Raw genomic sequence first — 20,532 nt, 5'->3', positions numbered from 1 at the left:
CATTCTAGAAGTGTGTAGGTCACCGGGCGCCCGGCCTCGTTTAGGTCTCATTTACTGCTTCAATTAACTTTCATCAAGTTCCGTGGCCGTTATCAGTCATTTCCCCCCTCGCCCTCTTATCCCTCTTTGTTACTCTCCCTCTGTCAAAATGTCTTTGGTCGCCTCCCTTGTGTTTCGCGCTCGTCCAGCTCTGGGCTTGACGTCTATTTTTACTCTGCTGCCAAATGCCTGTCGATGACAGCCGAGCAGTTTACTCTTTAAAGCTCTCCGGCTCGGACAGTTATGAATCGGGCGGCGACACCTGTGTCTTCTTTCGCCGCCGTGTGTGAACAGAGATGCAGAACCCTAACGGACCGAATCTCCTCCTGCTAAATGCCGTGCTTTCTCCCTTCTTGAACCCTGACGTGCTTAAATTCTACCTTTGCCTCCGGCGGGACTTCTGGGGCTTTGTTTTTGGAATCTGCCCTTGCAAAGTTTCCCCGTTTCGATTGCCGGGGGCGGTTTGAGCCGTTTCCCCAAAGTGTTCTGGAGCTTTCTGCTAAATGATCAACATCGACGCTTTGAGCTGCGTCAGGAAAAGGGCGCCTTGCCAAACTGCCCTTTCCACACTGCCCGCCCCAGCCAAAGCATTTTAAAGCGGCGTGGAAAGCCGAGTGGAAACCAGCAGCTGAATGCTGCTGTACCCTGCCTCCAGTCTTTTTTTTCACCCTCTATTGTCCCACACACCATCACATTTAACAAAAGGACACGTGCACAAATATACAGCAACCTCTTAGAGTGCACTTTGATAACATCGACCTCAATTTTTTTGTTCTTTTTATGAAAGTAGAGCAGCTTACAAATGGGAAGGTATAAAATAAAACCATTTTTCATAGTTATGAAACAGTTTGACATTGCATTTCTTATTTCAAGCCGTGACTATTCATGCTTTGATAATAGAATTGTCCAATGCAATTGGACAATTCTATATGAGGCAAAAGGTATATAGGGCATGTACGGTCAGAAAGCAATGGAAGGTCCATGGTGCTTGTTTGAGGAGGTTCAGAAAATTCGACTTCTTCACTGTAGTCCAGCCCTTAAGACAATATTGACCTACATCAATAATACAATCAATATCTAGTCTCATGTCACCATATCTATATCATATATATATATATATATATATATATATATATAGATATCTATATATCTACAAACACTTTATTCACATGCACTTTACTGCACATATCTGTATATACAAATAGCCTATCCCATATACATAATTCTATTCCCTTCTATTTTGTACCCCCACTTTGTATTATCTTTTTGAGTCTTATTTCATTTTATTTATATTATTGTATTGAACTAACTGCATTACGTTTTAGGAATCAGTTCGTTTCAGTTACTTAGTGAGGTAGAAATTAGGTTTGCTATTATGTTCGGTTCAGTAACTATTGTGCATAATCTCCGGGTGCGTTGAAAAGACATTTCACTGCATATACAGTATGTATGAACGTATGTATGTATGTGACCAATAAACCTCTTGAATCCTCTAGAATATCAGCCCTACCTGAGGTTCTACAAGCAGTCCATCACTCAATTCATGGTCTAATGATAAGGTGGTACACTTCCATTTTCACGGCCGTAATACAGGAATAAACCCCTTCTACTCTCTCTCTCTCTCTCTCTCTCTCTTCCTCTCTCTCCCTTCATGTATCACCCTCTCAGTGTGTGGGGGAGGAGAACTGGGTGGACAGTCGGACGGTGTATATCGGGCACAAGGAGCCCCCTCCGGGAGCCGAAGCCTACATCCCCCAGCGTCACCCTGACAATCACATCGTCTCCTCCAAGGTAAGCCAGGAAAAAAATGGAAAAAACCAACGGCGACCTCGAGCGCCCGGGTGGCGTTCTCTCGCTCATCGGGGCGGACAGCCGTGTCGTCGTTTTGACGACCTTGTCAGGGAGATGACACCACGGCATTCCCTCAGCCGGCTGCATGCTAATTCCCGTCGCCTTTGACGAACTGTGAAGTTTCATTTGTTCCATATGAAGAACATCATGTGCTGCTTGACGGTAGTTGATTCAGCTCCTCCTCCTCCTTCTCCTCCTCCTCCAGTACACCTTCTGGAACTTCATTCCCAAGAACCTGTTTGAACAGTTCCGAAGAATCGCCAACTTCTACTTCTTGGTCATTTTTTTGGTCCAGGTGAGGTTGCCAATGCAACAGAAGCGTCGTTTCATATTTAAGCCAGGAAGTACTGGTGTGTCCTTGTTAACCGAGGCGGTTCCTCTCTCCTCTTAATCTCCCTTTTTTCCCCATCTTTCTTTGCTCTTTCTCTGCTTCCCTCTATCTCTCCCTCAGCTCATTATCGACACCCCTACCAGCCCGGTCACCAGCGGACTGCCGCTCTTCTTTGTCATCACTGTCACTGCAATAAAACAGGTGAACCAGTGCACACAAGTCACACACACATACACACACACACACACACACACACACACACACACACACACACACACACACACACACACACACACACATACACACACATACACACAATAGATTCCCCATGATTATGATAGTCTCCATATCTCCATGGCCTGGATGTCTCTTTTTCAGATTCCTCTTGATACACTTTTTTTTTTCTGATACCAAAGGTATTCGGTCTCGGTCACACACGTGTGTGTGTGTGTGTGTGTGTGTGTGTGTGTGTGTGTGTGTGTGTGTGTGTGTGTGTGTGTGTGTGTGTGTGTGTGTGTGTGTGTGAATATATATATATATATATATATATATATATATGTATGTATGTATGTATGTATGTATGTATGTATGTATGTATATATATATATATATCAAGGTTGCCTGGGAAATGATCCAGGTGGCCTCCTTTTTAATTCACCATCCAGAAAAGAGCTCATTGTATTCAAACTGTACTCCCAAGATGTCTTTAAAAATCAATCCAAACACAATGGATTGAATTGCAGTATTACTGTAATCACACCGTACACACAAACACTGTAATTCAGCCGAGCCTACAGCCTGATGTTTACCATCCATACATTAAATACTGATTGTGTGACGTTGCCGTTGGATACAGTATTGGGAAATTTGATTATTATTTTCTTAACCCCAATATAGATGTAATTTCCATACATGCAGCACCTATAACTCACTCCCATGCTCCTGTTACTCCGTCCCGCTGCATCCTACACACACATCTTGCGCTCGGTGAAAGGACACGCTATTGAGTATGTCTGGTGAAGTGAGAAATATGATAATGAATGGTCTCTTGTGTTAATCGCTCTCGCTGAGTGTCCCGCACCCCTCCCTCCCCAGCCCCCTCCCACCCCCCTATTTCCCCCCGTGCCGCAGCGCGACGGGACGCCGGTCGGGTGATAGATGGCGCTCGCTCCCCCGGGGCGACGGAGAGATGCTGGGGCTTTCGCCGGTCGCGTAAATCCCTCAGATGTGCCGCGCCGGCCTCGAATAAAATGCACGGAAAAAGGGGGACGCTAATTAATTACTGCCTATGACTTTCATCCCTCCCTCTCTCTCTCTTTGCCGCACAAACACCCACTCGATCACTCGTTGCTCTGTCGCAGTGCTCTGGCCCTGTTTCTCTCTCTCTCTCTCTCTCTCTCTCTCTCTCTCTGTCTCTCTGTGCACGATAATCTATATTCCCAACCCCCCCCCCCCCCCCCCCCCTTTCTCCCATCCACTGCTGTCCCCCTTTTTGCCGCCCCCCTCCCCCGAATACCCCCCACCCCTCCTGTGTGCCCCCCACCTCCCCAGGGCTATGAGGACTGGCTCCGGCACAAGGCGGACTGCTCCATCAACGAGTGTCCGGTGGACGTGGTGCAGCGGGGGAAGGTGGTGAGGACGCAGAGTCACAAGCTGCGGGTAAGGATGGCCTCATTAGAGTGCAGCGGCACCTGGGGCCGCTCTCTCTCTCTCTCTCTCTCTCCTCTCTCTCTCTCTCACGATCTCTCTTTCTCTTCCCTTTCTTCCTACCTCTTCCTCTTTCTGTGACCCCAACCCCTCCCCGCCTCCCCCAGTAATAATGCTGTGCTCAGACTGTAGCGGTGTGAGTGTCCTTTGGAGAGTACATCTAGACTGATGTTTCAATTAGTCTTGATAATAGATACACATATTTATGTACATACTGCCCCCCCACACACACAGACACACACACACACACACACACACATACACACCACCCCCCGACAGCCCACAGTGCTGAGGCAGCAACAGTTAGGTCATTTCTCATCGGGAATACATCCAACAACTACCCCCCACCCCGAATGCCTAGCCTTCCACCGCACACCGTAAATTATTTTCGTTGCGGCGCCACGGACATCCCATAATGTCTGCGCATTACAGCAGCAGCGGAAGAGAGGGAAGAAGTTATGAACCCCCCCCCGCCGCCTCCATACAGGCACACTCTCACAGTGGACCTGTCGTAAGAAGGGGATTTGTTTCTCTGCATTAGGGAAAAGATGAGATGCCACTGTTGTGACTTTTTCCCCCTTTTCGTGCTCTCTTATGGCACGCCAACGCAACAGCAGCATCACAGGGAGATTTCAGAGGGGAAACATTGTCTTAACGACACACACACACACACACACACACAGACACACACACATGCACACACACACAGAGCACCCTGCACAATGCACGAGCAGGGAGGAGATTATACAAACGAAGCGGCCCAACGTCACGTTTGCATAACATTGAGCTTGAGCTTTAGTCTCAATAGTACAGTCGGTATATCCACGCCACACGAGTCCCTCAGAAAAGGATTAAAAAAATTGTAACATTCTGCTTGAATGCTATTTCACCTCAACTCGAGGCGTGTGTAGGACATACGTCCGGGTAGATGTCTGGCGTGTGTCAGTGTGGAACGAGCCCTGCATGGCGACTCCCTGACCTTAAGGTTAAAGAGCTTGTCAGCTCCCGTCGTCATAGCAACGGGAACATGTGCATTGTAACATGTGTCGTACCAGTCACCTCTTTATTTCTCTGTGCTTTTGTTTCTCTCGTTATATTGCTTTTAGATAGATAGATAGATAGATAGATAGATAGAGAGATAGATAGATAGATAGATAGATAGATAGATAGATAGATAGATAGATAGATAGATAGATAGATAGATAGAGAGAGAGAGATAGATAGATAGATAGATAGATAGATAGATGTTTTATTCATCTCGGGATGGAAATTGCGTATTACAGCAGCTCTCATGAAAAACAATAGGCTATAATATTAAAGTCCTAGAATAAAAATAGTGCAAATTTGGCAATATGCAATAAACCAAAAAAAAATGTACAGGTAAAAAACAATAAAATAAACAATTGAAAGAAAGATAATCCTAAAACTGTAGAATGAACAATCAAATTAATCTACAAATTAACAATAAGATAACAGATAAACAATACATTAAACAATAACAAGAAAATGTATCCAATAAATTATTAATTAACGATAAAATAAACCTTAAAATGAACCATAAACTTTAAATATTCCTACAAATGAACAAGAAAGGAGAAACATTACAATTGGCATTCTATTGGGACTATACTGTACAATAAACCTAAACGGTTAACACCAAAAAATCTTTCTCTCCGTCTCTTTCTTCTCCTTTCTTCCGGCGTTCCCCTGCACCCAGGTTTCCCTCTTTCCACCTCGGATCAAAGGGAAGGGGATTAGAGAATTAGTGAATCGGAGCAGGAAAGAACGATGAATATATTAATCAGGCGAAATCAAGCGAGCACGTGTGTCGTGCGTTCGGTCACCGAGGAGACTAGATTTATCGGCGGTTAAGCTGCTCGGCTCGCATAATCCGTTATGCAACGACTCAATCCCTTCGGGGGGAAATGGCAAAGGAACGGTAAAAGATGAGCAGCTCGCGTGTCTGACCGTGTCCGTGTTAAAATCCAACAGCGGGGGGCGGGGACACAGTCTGAGGTGACGGAACGTTTAAGATGAAATGGGCTAGGATTCCCAATAAAAATCACCTCGGTGACGTCAGCTTGTGAAAAACCTTTTTTTTTTTTTTTTTTTTTTTAACGGTAGTTGCACTTATGTGACGTTTGTTCCTCTTGTGTCGTTTAGTTTAAATGTCCCTCAAGTACAGTGTTTTAACAATTACCGTCGTTCCTGAATCATGCAGTGCGGATACAAAAGAAAAGAGACGGTTCCTCCAGAGGTTCTTAGAACTTCCTGCCCTGAGGTTTTGTAAAACGCAACGCAAGTTACAGTTTTCAGAGTTTCCTTCAAACGCAGCATGGGCTCAAGTTGTCTGTCTATGTGCAGCAAACACTATGCAGTCCACAAAGCGCAAGTCGCTGGATGTGAATGTCTTTCGAGAGAGGAAGCTTGGACTTATATAACTATAGTAATATAAAGATGGAATCAAATTGTGCCAACAGTTCTACCACAAACTTATGCTGCAAATATACATCGATATTGATCAAACTCGAACAACAAGTCTGAAACGTCCCAGTTCTAATGCGATCTCAACCATGTGCGTATTGCAGTGTCGTGTTCCTGATACTTTTAGCCGGAAAAACGCAAAGAAGATAAGAAATAAAACATCAGAGAAATAATAATTATAATAATTATAATGATAATAATAATAATTGTGCTTCTAGGTGGGGGACGTGGTGGTGGTGCGGGGGGACGAGACGTTCCCGTGCGACCTGGTGCTGCTGTCGTCCAGTCGCGATGACGGCACCTGCTATGTCACCACAGCCAGCCTCGATGGGGAGTCCAGCCACAAGGTGAGGACACACACACACACACACGCACGCATGCATACACCCACACATACACACACACACACACACACACACACACACACACACACACACACACACACACACACACACACACACACACACACACACACACACACACACACACACACACTCAGAGACACGCATGCACTCAGTGTCACACTCAATTTACTCATACCAGCTCACACTGTGGACCTAGTATCTATCTCTATCTGCCCACCTCATTCTACATCCCTGGGAATCTCTCTCCCCACATCCCCCCGACATGCTCGGTATCCCAGCATGCTTTGCTTTCGCCATCTCCCGCTGACCCACGGACCGTCAGTGTGACTCACCCCTCTCCCCTGTTTCCTCACGCAGCCACTGGCGGTGTGGGAAGCCTCGGGGAGCCACGACCACAGCGAACGTGGCTCTGATTAGTAACTGCGAGGTGACATTTCCCTCTGTTGTCTTCTCTTCCCCCTCCGCTGGCTGTCTCTCTCTCTCTCTCTCTCTCGCTCTCTGCCATCCCTCAGACCTATTATGCCGTCCCAGACACCATGGCCTTTAGAACGGAGCAAGAGGTGGATTCTTTACATGCCACTATTGAATGTGAACAGCCGCAGCCCGACCTCTACAAGTGAGTGTCGCACGCTGGCGTGTTTGGCAACACGCGTGGCCTTCGGCCTTTTTTTTTTTTTTTTTTTCCCCTGAAAGATCTGATCACGACCAGATCTAATGTTGGTATAACCTGATGACCTTGTTCTGTATATCTGTCCAGATTTGTGGGACGCATCAACATCTACAAGGAACGGGAAGAACCTGTGGCGAGGTGGGTGTAAAGTTCTGTCTCCTCATCCATTAAAGGGTTTAGATGGATAGATATATAGACAGAGAGATGGAAAGATAGAGAGATGGATAGATAGATGGATAGATAGATAGATAGATAGATAGATAGATAGATAGATAGATAGATAGATAGATAGATATATAGATAGATAGATAGATAGATAGAGGGATAGATAGAGAGATAGATAGATAGATAGATAGATAGATAGATAGATATAGAGAGAGAGAGAGAGAGAGAGAGAGAGAGAGAGAGAGATAGATAGATGGATAGATAGATGGATAGATAGATAGATAGATAGATAGATAGATAGATAGATAGATAGATAGATAGATAGATAGATAGATAGATAGATAGATCGATCGATACCGAGGCTGGGTAGTGTTATGGAGAACTGGCGTGAAGCTCTAAACCTGCTTTAACAAAGAGGGAGAGAAAAATTGAACTTTTTACTTACTCTCTAAAATAAATTTACTCCTAGAAATATAAAATGGAAAAATAAAGATGTTGTTGTTGTCCCCTAGACCGCTGGGTGCTGAGAACCTGCTGCTCAGAGGAGCCACCTTGAAGAACACACAGCATATCTACGGTACCACCAGCGTTTGGATTTCGCTGTACGCCAACACATAGACTAGTGTCTCAGTTGTCATGGTAACCCCTCCTTGTTGTTGACCCCCACCAATCAGCGGTCGCCATCTACACCGGCATGGAGACCAAGATGGCACTCAACTACCAGTCCAAGTCTCAGAAGCGCTCGGCCGTGGAGAAGTAGGAGTCGCCGTTTGTGCTGACGAAGCGGGCTTTGGATTTTCCAGATGTTTTGGGGGATGACCCTCATTGACCCCCTCGTCCTCTCCTCCTCCAGGTCCATGAATGCCTTCCTGATTGTCTACCTGTGCATCCTGATCAGCAAAGCCGTCATCAACACCGTGCTGAAGTACGCCTGGCAGTGGTCCCCCGACCGGGACGAGCCCTGGTACAACCACAGGACTGAGAATGAGCGCCAGAGACACGTGGTGAGCGAAATACATTTAAATTAATATATTTCAACAAAATGTATGAATGGATCCATCAACTAAGGCAATTTGTTTTTTTTATAAATAAACAAAAATACAGATAAAAAACATCAAAATGATTGGGACCAAAAAGTAAAAAATGCAAATTAAATAAAAAATAAAAACTTCAATTCTCAAAACTCAAATAAAATTAAAATTGTACTCTAGTGATTTTTGATTGTAAAAGTAGACAATATACTAGTATAATTAAAACTCATTTAATTATAAGTAGAATTACAGTCTCAAAATATTAATAAAAGTGTGGGCCATGTCTATTCTCCTCTCCTCCTCCCCTCACTCCCCGATCCACTGAACTTTCATTCACTCCTCCCTCCGTCAGGTGATCCGGGCGTTCACGGACTTCCTGGCCTTCATGGTGCTGTTCAACTATATCATCCCCGTGTCCATGTACGTGACGGTGGAGATGCAGAAGTTCCTTGGCTCCTACTTCATCGCCTGGGATGAGGAGATGTTCGACGAGGAGCTGGGGGAGGGGGCGCAGGTCAACACGTCCGACCTCAATGAGGAGCTGGGACAGGTGCACGCACCCACACGCACACACACACACACACACACACACACACACACACACACACGCATACACAGAGACCACAGAAAGTCACTGTACACACATGATATCCAAATAATTCAAAGAGTGCCTAATGTGAACATCATAGTGATCTGTCCAAATACTTTGGGTTATTTATGCATGGAAGGGTTCTTATTTCAAAGCTATAAAACCAATATTCATGTAAATACCTCTCAAAAGCTGACAATCTGTACTTTAAGCTAATATTAATAGTTTGGTTGTTAATCCAAACATTTGGAATACAGAGCCAAAACAGCAGAAACTGTGTCACTCTTCTATTGCCTGATGGTCAGCACTGTATCGAGGGTTGGAGATCGAAAAGCAGTATTTTAATGGTACTTGGTAATACTATCTAGTCTGGAAACATTCTGTTAGTTAATGAGACAAAAATAAATACTAAAATGATTACATTTCTGTACAAAGAAATCTCAAAGCTATCTTAAGAAAACAAAACAAACAAAAAAAACAAAACACCTGAATTTTTCCTAACGGGGGATTAATAAATTACCAGCTTATTTTATCCTAACCATAGACTTTTTTCATTTGAGGCATAAAATGAATTAGCTTGTTTGTATTGTTGAAGTGTTGTTCAGGAGCCTGAAAGCGAAATTGCACAAGGTCGGAAAAACCCACGTATACAGAGAAACACAGTTTAAACATCTGTATCTCTCTGTATTTATCTTGTATCGTATTTGCATGGAAAACTTAACGTCCTCTGTCCAGGTGGAGTACGTGTTCACCGACAAGACGGGCACGCTGACTGAGAACAACATGGAGTTCATTGAGTGCTGCGTGGACGGAAACGTCTACATCCCGCACGCCATCTGCAATGGGCAGATCCTCAGCGCCGCCTCCAGCATCGACATGATTGACTCGTCGCCCGGAGGATACCGGAGGGTGAGCCGAGCACGGCGACGCTGAGTCAGAGGATCTGCCGGACTGATTATGTCCGATTAACTGATTATGGTTTATTTTGCTGTGCGTGTGTGTGTGTGTGTGTGTTCTAGGAGCACGAGGACCTGTTCTTCCGGGCGCTGTGCCTGTGCCACACGGTGCAGGTGAAAGAGGAGGAGACAGTGGACGGCATCAAGCGGGGGCTGCACCAGGGCCGCCCCACCTCCTTCTACATCTCCTCCTCCCCCGACGAGGTGGCGCTGGTGGAGGGCATGAAGAGGTGACTTGAAATAATAGATAGAACTGTGGCCGCCATCTTTTCTTTTTTTTTTATCAAACCCTCAGATAATTGTGTCCGCACCAGAGCTGTACCAAATATTTATTGTGTCTCTTGGCATGATACTGAGCAGAGGCCTGAAATATTGGATATATTTTTTAATAAGAAATGTATTTATTGATAAGTTTGTTTATTTATTCATGTATTTATCTTACTTCATTTTATTTTGTTATGTTTTATTTTTTTATTATTTTTTATTGAACATGAATTTGTTTATTAATATTATTATATTTTCCTATTTATTTATTTTTCAAACTCTCCATTATATTCCAACATAAATAATTCAGCCAGATTCTTTATCTTGATCAGAATCAGCATCAGAATCTTTATTCGCCAAGTGCAACATGTGGAGTTTCTCTCGTTGCTGATACCAACGTACATAAAATGCGAATATTCAAAGAAGAATAAGAACAAATACGTTTTCTTTAGATGTCTCATAAAATATCCAGGTATAGAAAATTGAAAATAGTTGAGTGAGAATGTGATGTGTTTTTTGAGAGAATAAGAGAGATGTGTGTGATTACATAGTTACAGGACAATTATAAATGATATATATAATGATAAAAATCATACAATTATAAATAGGTCCTGATCATCCATGTCACACCTATGAACCTCTCCCTCTCTCTTAGGCTGGGTTACACCTATCTCAGACTGAAAGACAGCTACATGGAGATCCTCAACAAAGATGATGAGATCGAGAGGTGGGTTTCCCTCTAAATTTATTACACAAACATGGTTTATTGCAGTAAACAGATTTTAAAGACTGGGTACGAACGCCTCAGTGGAAACCCAAAACTGCAAATGAAAAGAAGCCTGGTTTAATCGTTTCATCACATCAAAATATTGCAAACGTGGTGAGCGGAGGGCAGCAAATTTGGCCCGGAGGGAGTGTGGTTTTGTTAAAAGCGTATTGCATTTCGATCCATAGGAAGTGCTTATGTAATTCCCTCTCTCACACACACACACGCACGCACACACACACTCTCTCCTCTCTCTCTACACACACACACACACACACACACACTCTCCTCACATACACACACACACTCTCCATACGCAATCTCTCCCAGCAGCAGCTTGTCACTAGAAGAGCTATTTTCAGCAAACCAGGTAGAGAGGGAGGGATGGTAGGGGCGGCGGGGTGCCCCTACCATCCACAAAAAACTGACACAAAAAACTTGACACAAAAAACTTAAAAGTAGGAATTGAAATGATTATTACCGGTCATTATTCAGAAGTAACCGAATAATCAGAGTATTCAACAGAGCGATGTAATAAGCATGCTTTATGTTTTGTGCCTTTTGTTCCAGAAAGCTATAGCATCTCTAATATTATTTTTATGAATATATTATTATTATTATTATTATTATTATGAATAATAATAATAATATTTGTATTTTCATCTTTATTTATAAATATATAAAAAGAGATATACAGAATGTGTGTGTGTGTGTGTGTGTGTGTGTGTGTGTGTGTGTGTGTGTGTGTGTGTGTGTGTGTGTGTGTGTGTGTGTGTGTGTGTGTGTATATATATATATATATATATATATATATATATATAGGAAACATGTTACCTCTTTATTATATATATATTTTATATATAATAAAGATGTAACATAGTTCCTCCTGTAAAAATGTACTCGGTCTCCAGGCTTAGAGTTATTTTTAAAACCTGTGTGTTCCATAAAAGAACATCTTGTCTCCCTCAGAGGGGACAGGGAATACAGAGAACTTTACACACACATCTCCTGTTTGTCCCTCAGGTTCGAGCTTCTACACGTTCTCAACTTTGACTCTGTCAGAAGGAGAATGAGTGTTATCGTCAGGTCGAGTTCAGGTGAGGTGCACACACACACACACACACACACACACACGCAATATTGATTCAGAATTATTGTCGTAAACGCAAAGTGGTGAATCATTATTTTTGCACAGGTCTAATTGTGTGTCTGTGTGTGTGTGTGTGTGTGTGTGTGTGTGGGTGTGGGTTTGGATCTGTGTGTGCGTGTACGCCCCCAGGGGAGGTTCTGCTGTTCTGCAAGGGGGCCGACTCATCCATCTTCCCGCGAGTCGTGTCGGGGAAGGTGGAGCAGGTGAAGGCCCGGGTGGAGCAGAACGCCGTGGTGAGTGCGAGGACACATGTGAACGCGTCCGCGATGATAATTATGCACGCGCGAATAATTCCCCCCCCCCTCTTTTTTCGGCGGCCGGGGGTTTGCAGGAGGGCCTGCGAACGCTGTGCGTGGCCTACCGCAGGCTCTCGCCGGCGGAGTACGGCGAGGCGCAGCGGCACCTGAACGACGCCAAGTTGGCCCTGCAGGAGAGGGAGCAGCGGCTGGCGCAGGCCTACGACCTCATCGAGAGGGACTTTGTGCTGCTGGGAGCCACGGCCGTGGAGGACAGGTCGGTGGGGAGGGGGCCGGGGGGAGAGAGTGGGGGAGGGATTGGAAAGACTCCGCAGCAGCGTCATGGTGAGAGATTGTGCAGAGGCAAATGAGTCACGAGAGCCTGTGACTAAACCATTGTCACGACCCCGCCATCGGGGGGGGGGGGGGGGGGGAATGGAGGGAAGGGGGGTTGGGGGTGGGGGTTGGACTCATAATTCCAAGACTCACAAAGGCACCGTTTCCCTCATTCTTTCTTCCAAGTGTCGGATTTCTGCCATTTTGCACCTTTTGTCGACAATTTCTGTCTTTAACCGATCAATCAGCCGATGTCCTAATAGATGGGGTTAGGGTGGGGGCGGGGGCGTGGGTGGGGGTCCAGGTATGGATTAGTTATCACCAGTTGATAATTGATTGATTTAAAGGTTTGATGGTCTCCTTAACCCGACTGACTCCAAACTAATCGGGAAACACCGACACGCAGGCTGCAGGAGAAGGCGGCCGACACCATCGAGTCGCTGCACAAGGCCGGCATGAAGGTGTGGGTCCTGACGGGCGACAAGATGGAGACGGCGGCGGCCACATGCTACGCCAGCAAGCTGTTCCGCCGCAGCACGCAGATCCTGGAGCTGACAAAGAAGCACACGGAGGAGCAGAGCCTGCACGACGTGCTGTTTGAGCTCAGCCGCACCGTGCTGCGGCAGCGCTCCATGTCGGGGTGCGTTGAGGAGAAGTGGACACTCTGTTGTTCTGTTGTTTCAATTGATCAAGCTTTTTTCGGGGGAAGTTGCGCAGCCGTTTGCTGCTGCTTCAGTTACATACATACCCCGATGTGTATTTTCTGTATCGGGCCATTCAATATTTTTGCAATGCACATCATATCGTAAACTGAAAAGTTGGTAGAAATTCTCATTAAAATGTATGTAAAATGTAAATATTAATTATAATATTATATTGATTAATTGATTGATTATTGATCGTTTATTATCCTTGACATTTAAGGAATACAACAATTACTTGATTTTTAAAAAAGAAAACATAAAAAAGTTAATGTCTTAAAAGGAGCAGGAAAGCACTTATTTTCTCCTACCCCTATTCTATATAGTCTTTAGATATTCACATCAATATCATCAAACGTTATCATCATGATCGGGTTAAATGATACTGAATTGAATTGTGAGATCCTAACCCAAAAAATCTGAACAAAGTATCACAAAGGCAATTTAAATTAATTTGGTAATTCTAGTTCCGATTTCTGTCAATGTCTGTACTATTTAGTATCAAGCTCCTCATTGACCTGTGTGTGTGTGTGTGTGTGTGTGTGTGTGTGTGTGTGTGTGTGTGTGTGTGTGTGTGTGTGTGTGTGTGTGTGTGTGTGTGTGTGTGTGTGTGTGTGTGTGTGTGTGTGTGTGTGTGTGTGTGTGTGTGTGTGTGTCATGCTCCAGCTTGTCGGTGGACTGCCTGGACTTCGGTCTGATCATCGACGGGGCCACTCTGTCTGCGATCCTCAAGCCCGGCCCAGAGCGCGTCAGCCCGGGCAACTACCGGGAGATCTTCCTGGAAATCTGCCGCAACTGCAGCGCCGTGCTGTGCTGCCGCATGGCACCACTGCAGAAAGCACAGGTAACCAGGAAATCCATTTGGCCACAAATCGGTGGTATATTGAGGATGGATTTATGCATTTAATAAAAAATACATTTATATATCAATATATTTAATTAAATATTATTAATTATTTTTATACCTGCAGATCGTGAAGCTTATCAAAGCTTCCAAAGAGCACCCCATCACCCTGGCCATCGGCGACGGCGCCAATGACGTCAGTATGATCCTGGAAGCCCATGTGGGCATCGGTGAGCTTGGTTTGAAAAGATTGGCGATGGTGGGATGTGTGTGTGCGGTGGGAGGCTGAACCACTGATCCCTGGTCCCTGGCAGGTTGAGAACTTAAACTCCACTTGCAGACTTACTCTGTTCTAGATGCAATGGCATACAAATACTCTGTGTTGTATGCCCAGCATGCTGACAGTGCAGTTAAAAAAAAAAATTATAATAAAATACAATAAAAAAAATATAAATAAATAAAGCTGTAGCCGAGTCCTATCAGTTAAAAAACATAAATTGTACTCTCAGTGGTATCCGTGTAAAATGAAGATAGTGGTATGTTGTGGGCCACAATTTACACAATTTTTCCAAGGGTTATGAAGAGCTGTGATGAGATCCGTTGTATTTAAAACATTCTTTCCCCTCCCCTTGTCCTTCAGGGATCATGGGTAAGGAGGGACGGCAAGCGGCGAGAAACAGCGACTACGCCATCCCTAAGTTCAAGCACCTGAAGAAGATGCTGCTGGTCCACGGCCATTACTACTACATCCGCATCGCCGAGCTGGTCCAGTACTTCTTCTACAAGGTCCGTGCTGAGGACCTATTGGCTTTATCCTTAATTCCCACCAGTAGGCAGAATAACAGAGGAGAGCGGCGTCTATAGATCGCCAGCCGCAGCGCTCTCCACCAGGACCAGAGCAGCTGCAGTGTGGGAGGCTTCCACAGCGAGCCAAGCACTGCCAACTGATTCACCGCTCCTCTTTTTTGGCAGCGCCTCTCTCCGCAGCCCACTTGCACAGCTTATAGCGCGCGTAAACAGAAATGTGTAGAAGGGGGGCCATTTTTAGATTTTCTCCTCCTAAATCTCCTGCCGCGTGTACTCCCGCTTCAATTTCTTAGCTCATCGCTTCTTCCCCCGTGTTGGTTTTTTTTCCTTCCCTCCTTTGTCTCTGCAGAACGTCTGCTTCATCTTCCCCCAGTTCCTGTACCAGTTCTTCTGCGGCTTCTCTCAGCAGGTAAATGGAAGTGTAGGCGTGCATATATATATATATATATATATATATATATATATATATTTTTTTTTTTTTTTACATTTGTTTTTTACACAGATCAGCCACAACATTAAAACCACCACTTACTACTAACCATTAATATTGTGTTGGTCCCCCTCTTGCCGCCACAACAGCTCTGACCCATTGAGGCATGGACTCCTCAAGACCTCTGAAGGGGTCCTGTGGTATCTGGCTCCAAGACATTAGCAGCAGATCCTTTAAGTCCTAGAAGTTGCGAGGTGGGGCCCCCATGGATCGGGCTTCCAAATGATGTAGAAAAAAATGTGATTCATCAGACCAGGCCACCTTCTTCCATAGCTCCATGGTCCAGTTCTGACGCTCAGGTGTCTATTGTAGGAGCTTTCGGTGGTGGACAGGGGTCGGCATGGACACTCTGACCGCTCTGTGGCTACGCAGCCCCATACGCAGCAAGCTGTGATGCACTGTGTGTTCTGACACATTTCTATCATAGCAGCATTAACTTTTTCAACAATTTGTGCTACAGTAGCTCTTCTGTGGGATCGGACCAGACGAGCTAGACTTCACTCCCCACGCTCATCAATGAGCCTTGGGCGCCCAAGACCCTGTCACCGGTTCACCGGTTGTCCTTCCTTGGACCACTTTTGGTACTAACCACTGCATACTGGGAACACCCCACAAGACCTGTTGTTTTGGAGATGCTCTGACCCAGTGGTCTAGCCATCACCATTAGGCCCTTGTCAAAGTGGCTCAGATCCTTATGTTTGCCCATTTTTCCTGCTTCCAACACATCAACTTCAACAACTGACTGTTCACTTGCTGCCTAATACATCCCACCCCTTGACAGGTGCCACTGGAACGAGATGATCAATGTTATTCACTTCACCTGTCAGTGGTTTTAATGTTGTGGCTGATCGGTGTGTATGTGAACAAGTCATCATAAGTTAAACAAGCGTCTCTGCCTCCGTCTAACTTCTTCTGCCTTCTGCAGCCTCTGTACGACACGGCGTACCTGACACTCTACAACATCAGCTTCACCTCACTCCCCATCCTCCTCTACAGCCTGGTGGAGCAGCACGTCACCATGGAGACGCTCAAGAGGGAGCCCTCCTTGTACAGGTGAGGACAGGGAGGTCCTACCGTCCCTCACCTGCACGCTCAGTCAACACGTGAGCTACAATGGGCTGCCAGACAGTTGTTATCTCAAAATAAACCCCCCGACAAGGTGATCAGGACTTATTTTGGGATAATGACCGTCTGGCTGCACGTGATCCTGCTTATTACACGGCTCCTTACTAAAACAAAACTTAGCTTAACTTAAAAAGGTAAAATATTGATTTCAAATTATTTTATAACTAGTATGCCTAGTTTCATGACTAATATGCCTCGCTTCTGCTTCTGTGGTAGAGTATTTTTTTTATTTTTCTACTTAGAACGACAGCGTAATCAACACTGCAACATACAAAACAACTAACCTAACCCACTGTTATTAATGTGAATTTGTCCATATCCTCATTCGTCTCTTCAAGTCTTCCATTGTAGTTTCTATTTAGGCGTCACAAGATGTCGCCGCCAGCTTGTGTCGTAGTGTGCCCGTGACAGCGGTCATTGTAAACTTGTTAGCAGACGGCGGTCATCATTCAGAAATAAGTGACCCCCGATTGCCGCTATCGAGTATTCCACAGAGCCGTGGGATAAGCCCGCTCAAGGTTTCCTGCCTTCCTCTCTCAGGGACATCGCAAAGAACTCCCTCCTCCGCTGGCCCGTCTTCCTCTACTGGACGTGCCTGGGCGTGTTCGACGCCGTCGTCTTCTTCTTCGGTGCCTACTTCCTGTTCGACAACACTACCTTCACCAGCAACGGCCAGGTGAGCGCCTCCTCCTCCGTGGCAACGCGGTTGCCAGATGCCTGGTGGGAGCATTGTGCTTGATAACGGACACAAACCTTGAGTCACTGTGGTGGAGAAACACTCATCCATCTTCATTGGACTTTGCTCATGAGGGTGGAGTGAGGTGCATCGGAGAAAAAAAACGCCCTGTGCTCACTTTGTCAAATGTTTGAAACCATGAGGGCGCTTTTTTTTTTGTTTTGTTTATTTGTTTCTTTTGTTTTTTTATTTCTCCGTTTTGCGTCCTTCTATAGGTCGTCAACATCGGATTTCCATTCATACCGACAACGCAATAGCATCTTTCTCTGTATCGTTGATTTTTCGATCACGTCAACTGTTTTTGATTGCCTTTGGTCCTGTTTTTTAAGTTGAGACATCCTGAAATTCATTTTTACCCTTTGTCCTGATTTCTCTCTCTCTCTCTTGCTCTCTCTCTCTCTCTCGCTCTCTCACACACTCTTAATCTCTCTCTCCCGCTCTCCTTTTTTTCTCCCCCCCTCTCTCTTTCTGTCTCCCTCTCCGCTTCCTCTCTCTTTGTTTTGCTTCTCTCCTCTTCTCTTGTCTTCCTCAGCTTATGACCACCAACACACAGATGGTAAGCCTGTCTCCCTTCATCTCCTCCAGCTCTCTCTCTCCTCTCACGCTCTTTTCAGTTCCTGTCGTCCCGTTTTTCAAGCCTCTTTTTATTTATTTTACGTTTGACCGCCTCACACCAAGTACCATACATTCTCACTTCAAACCGTCCATGCACTGTCATTCAAGTGTGTGTGTGTGTGTGTGTGTGTGTGTGCGTGCGTGCGTGGGTGCGCGTGTGCCATTATTCCCTAATCTCTCAGCAAAAGCCCTGAATCCCGCACAGTCCCTGAACCGACTGACTCCACTAATACCGTATACTTGAAACTCTCCGGTGCTTCCTCACATTATCTGTGTGTTTTGATGTGACGTGGTAGTTCAGAGAAAATTGAAGAATTTAGCATTGTTTGTTTATTCCGTTGTTTTTTTTTTCCTTTTCTTATGTTGTCCACGTGTGAGTGTTGAGCATGGGTGCCCGATTGCACCATATAGTGGGGGGGACACGCCGGGGGGGGGCGCAGCACCAGGGACACAGTCGGTGCTGTCAGAGACGGAGTGATCGGGGCGCAGAGCCGGGCCTGCGGGGCTATTTTAGATCGTAAAATATTTGGGGCTGAAGCTGCGGACACCCACCCCTCACGACGCCACTATCGCCAACGTTCTATTACAGTAATACCTGAAAGTGGGGGGACAAAAAATCCCGGTGTCCCCCCTATTTCGGCGCCCCTGGTGTTGAGAATCAGAATCTGTTTATTCGGCCTTGTAGATTTTTATGTACAAGGAATTTATCGTGGTATGGATTGGTGCAGTGCTGTAAAAACGTTATAAAATAATTTTTTGAAAAGCATATTAAAGCAAATAGCCAAATATAACGAAATATAAAAATATATGAAAATAACCAAATAGAAAGAAAAAATAGCCGAATATACAAAATAGCCAAATAAAAAGCAAAAAGAACCAAAAACAATGAAATAGACAAAATAAATAAATAAATAAATAATAATAATAATAATGGCCAAATATAAAGAAATAGAAAAAGCAAAAACTATATCAATCAACCAATATAGCAAAATGCGAGTCTATGCACAGGATAAGTTAAGGGCATGGATTTGATTGTAAATCTCGTTCACTCTTATCTGTCTGTTTTGTCCCTTTTTTCTTTCTCTCTCTCTCTCTCTCCCTCCCTCTCTCTCTCTTTCATTCCCTCCCTCCTTACTCTCCCTCTCCATCTGTTTACACCCGAGGCCGGCTTTGAGAAAATGAAAGACAGTCGGTGTTAGACTTGGGGGAGGATTCTTAGTAAATGTCGGCTTATGAGTGAAACCTGAAGAGAATTCTATATTTATGAGGCGCTGAACACCTCTCGTTGGGTTGAGGTTGAGGTTCCGTTTTAAAAGCGATAGGATGTTGGAAGGTGTGATGGGTGTGTGTTGTGGGGGGGTGTTTGAAGTTGCCACTGACCATCTTTCTGTTTCTCTTTGACCCACACAGATGTTTGGGAACTGGACCTTCGGGACTCTGGTCTTCACCGTGCTGGTATTCACCGTCACACTAAAGGTGTGTGTGTGTGTGTGTGTGTATTGCTTTGATTGAACTGTGTGTGTGCGTGTGTGTGTGTGTGTGTGTGTGTGGACATCATAGAAGCTTGGCTAGCGGCTACATGTTAACTTGTGTCTGACATCATTGATCGACTGGTTTTGCGAGAGCACGAAAAGCCCGAAGGTGCTGGCCGCCATCGACTGGGCCATTGAGCGGTGTTTTACCGTGTGTGTGTATGTATGTGTGTGTGTGTGTGTGTGTGTGTGTGTGGGTGTGTGTGTGTGTGTGTGTGTGTGTGTGTGTGTGTGTGTGTGTGTGTGTGTGTGTGTGTTCTCTGTGTTGCAGCTCGCCTTGGACACACACCGCTGGACCTGGATCAATCACTTTGTCATCTGGGGGTCGCTGCTTTTCTACGTCATTTTCTCGCTGCTCTGGGGAGGCATCATTTGGTAATTGAATAAACCTCCTTTGGGATCTATTCAGTGTTTTCCTGCAAATGACGGGATGTTTATTAAATGAGTTATTTGGTTCAGTAGATTCAATTTACAAAGATCTCATCTTGCAATTTCACCGGTATTAGTGGCAGTGGTGTTGGTATTGACCAGGGCTCCTGAACGAAAAAAGAAAATTTGTAATCCTGTTTTTATTGATTTGTATTTATCTTATTTTACCTTTATTTTACCAGGTCAGTCTAATTGAGAAACACATAAAAGACAAAAAAAGAACATTTACACATTGATAAAGGATTATATTAACGATTATGTAACAGTTTTGTTATACAATATATATTGTTATACAATGTATTGCTATACAACA

The 20,532-nt window shown here is 44.9% G+C and overlaps 1 protein-coding gene across 1 annotated transcript in view; it reads left to right on the top strand.

Annotated features, from left to right (window-relative positions):
- Nucleotides 1-20,532, top strand: part of LOC307244490 (phospholipid-transporting ATPase IH-like) — a 35,482-nt gene that overhangs the window by 8,328 nt on the left and 6,622 nt on the right. Inside the window, exons 2-27 of the mRNA XM_080019677.1 lie at nt 1,708-1,830; nt 2,096-2,185; nt 2,342-2,422; nt 3,773-3,880; nt 6,631-6,759; nt 7,290-7,393; nt 7,535-7,585; nt 8,125-8,189; nt 8,287-8,368; nt 8,466-8,616; nt 8,996-9,193; nt 9,968-10,141; nt 10,252-10,418; nt 11,108-11,179; nt 12,242-12,315; nt 12,498-12,601; nt 12,700-12,881; nt 13,347-13,580; nt 14,308-14,485; nt 14,613-14,715; nt 15,126-15,271; nt 15,642-15,701; nt 16,708-16,835; nt 17,448-17,583; nt 19,669-19,734; nt 20,062-20,165. Of these exons, the coding sequence (XP_079875803.1) occupies nt 1,708-1,830; nt 2,096-2,185; nt 2,342-2,422; nt 3,773-3,880; nt 6,631-6,759; nt 7,290-7,393; nt 7,535-7,585; nt 8,125-8,189; nt 8,287-8,368; nt 8,466-8,616; nt 8,996-9,193; nt 9,968-10,141; nt 10,252-10,418; nt 11,108-11,179; nt 12,242-12,315; nt 12,498-12,601; nt 12,700-12,881; nt 13,347-13,580; nt 14,308-14,485; nt 14,613-14,715; nt 15,126-15,271; nt 15,642-15,701; nt 16,708-16,835; nt 17,448-17,583; nt 19,669-19,734; nt 20,062-20,165 (3,110 nt within the window). The remainder of the gene's footprint in view (nt 1-1,707; nt 1,831-2,095; nt 2,186-2,341; nt 2,423-3,772; nt 3,881-6,630; nt 6,760-7,289; nt 7,394-7,534; nt 7,586-8,124; nt 8,190-8,286; nt 8,369-8,465; nt 8,617-8,995; nt 9,194-9,967; nt 10,142-10,251; nt 10,419-11,107; nt 11,180-12,241; nt 12,316-12,497; nt 12,602-12,699; nt 12,882-13,346; nt 13,581-14,307; nt 14,486-14,612; nt 14,716-15,125; nt 15,272-15,641; nt 15,702-16,707; nt 16,836-17,447; nt 17,584-19,668; nt 19,735-20,061; nt 20,166-20,532) is intronic.

Source organism: Zeus faber (genome assembly GCF_960531495.2).
Source record: "Zeus faber genome assembly, chromosome: 18".
In the NCBI taxonomy this organism is placed as follows: domain Eukaryota; kingdom Metazoa; phylum Chordata; class Actinopteri; order Zeiformes; family Zeidae; genus Zeus; species Zeus faber.
This window is presented reverse-complemented; position numbering and strand designations above follow the sequence as displayed.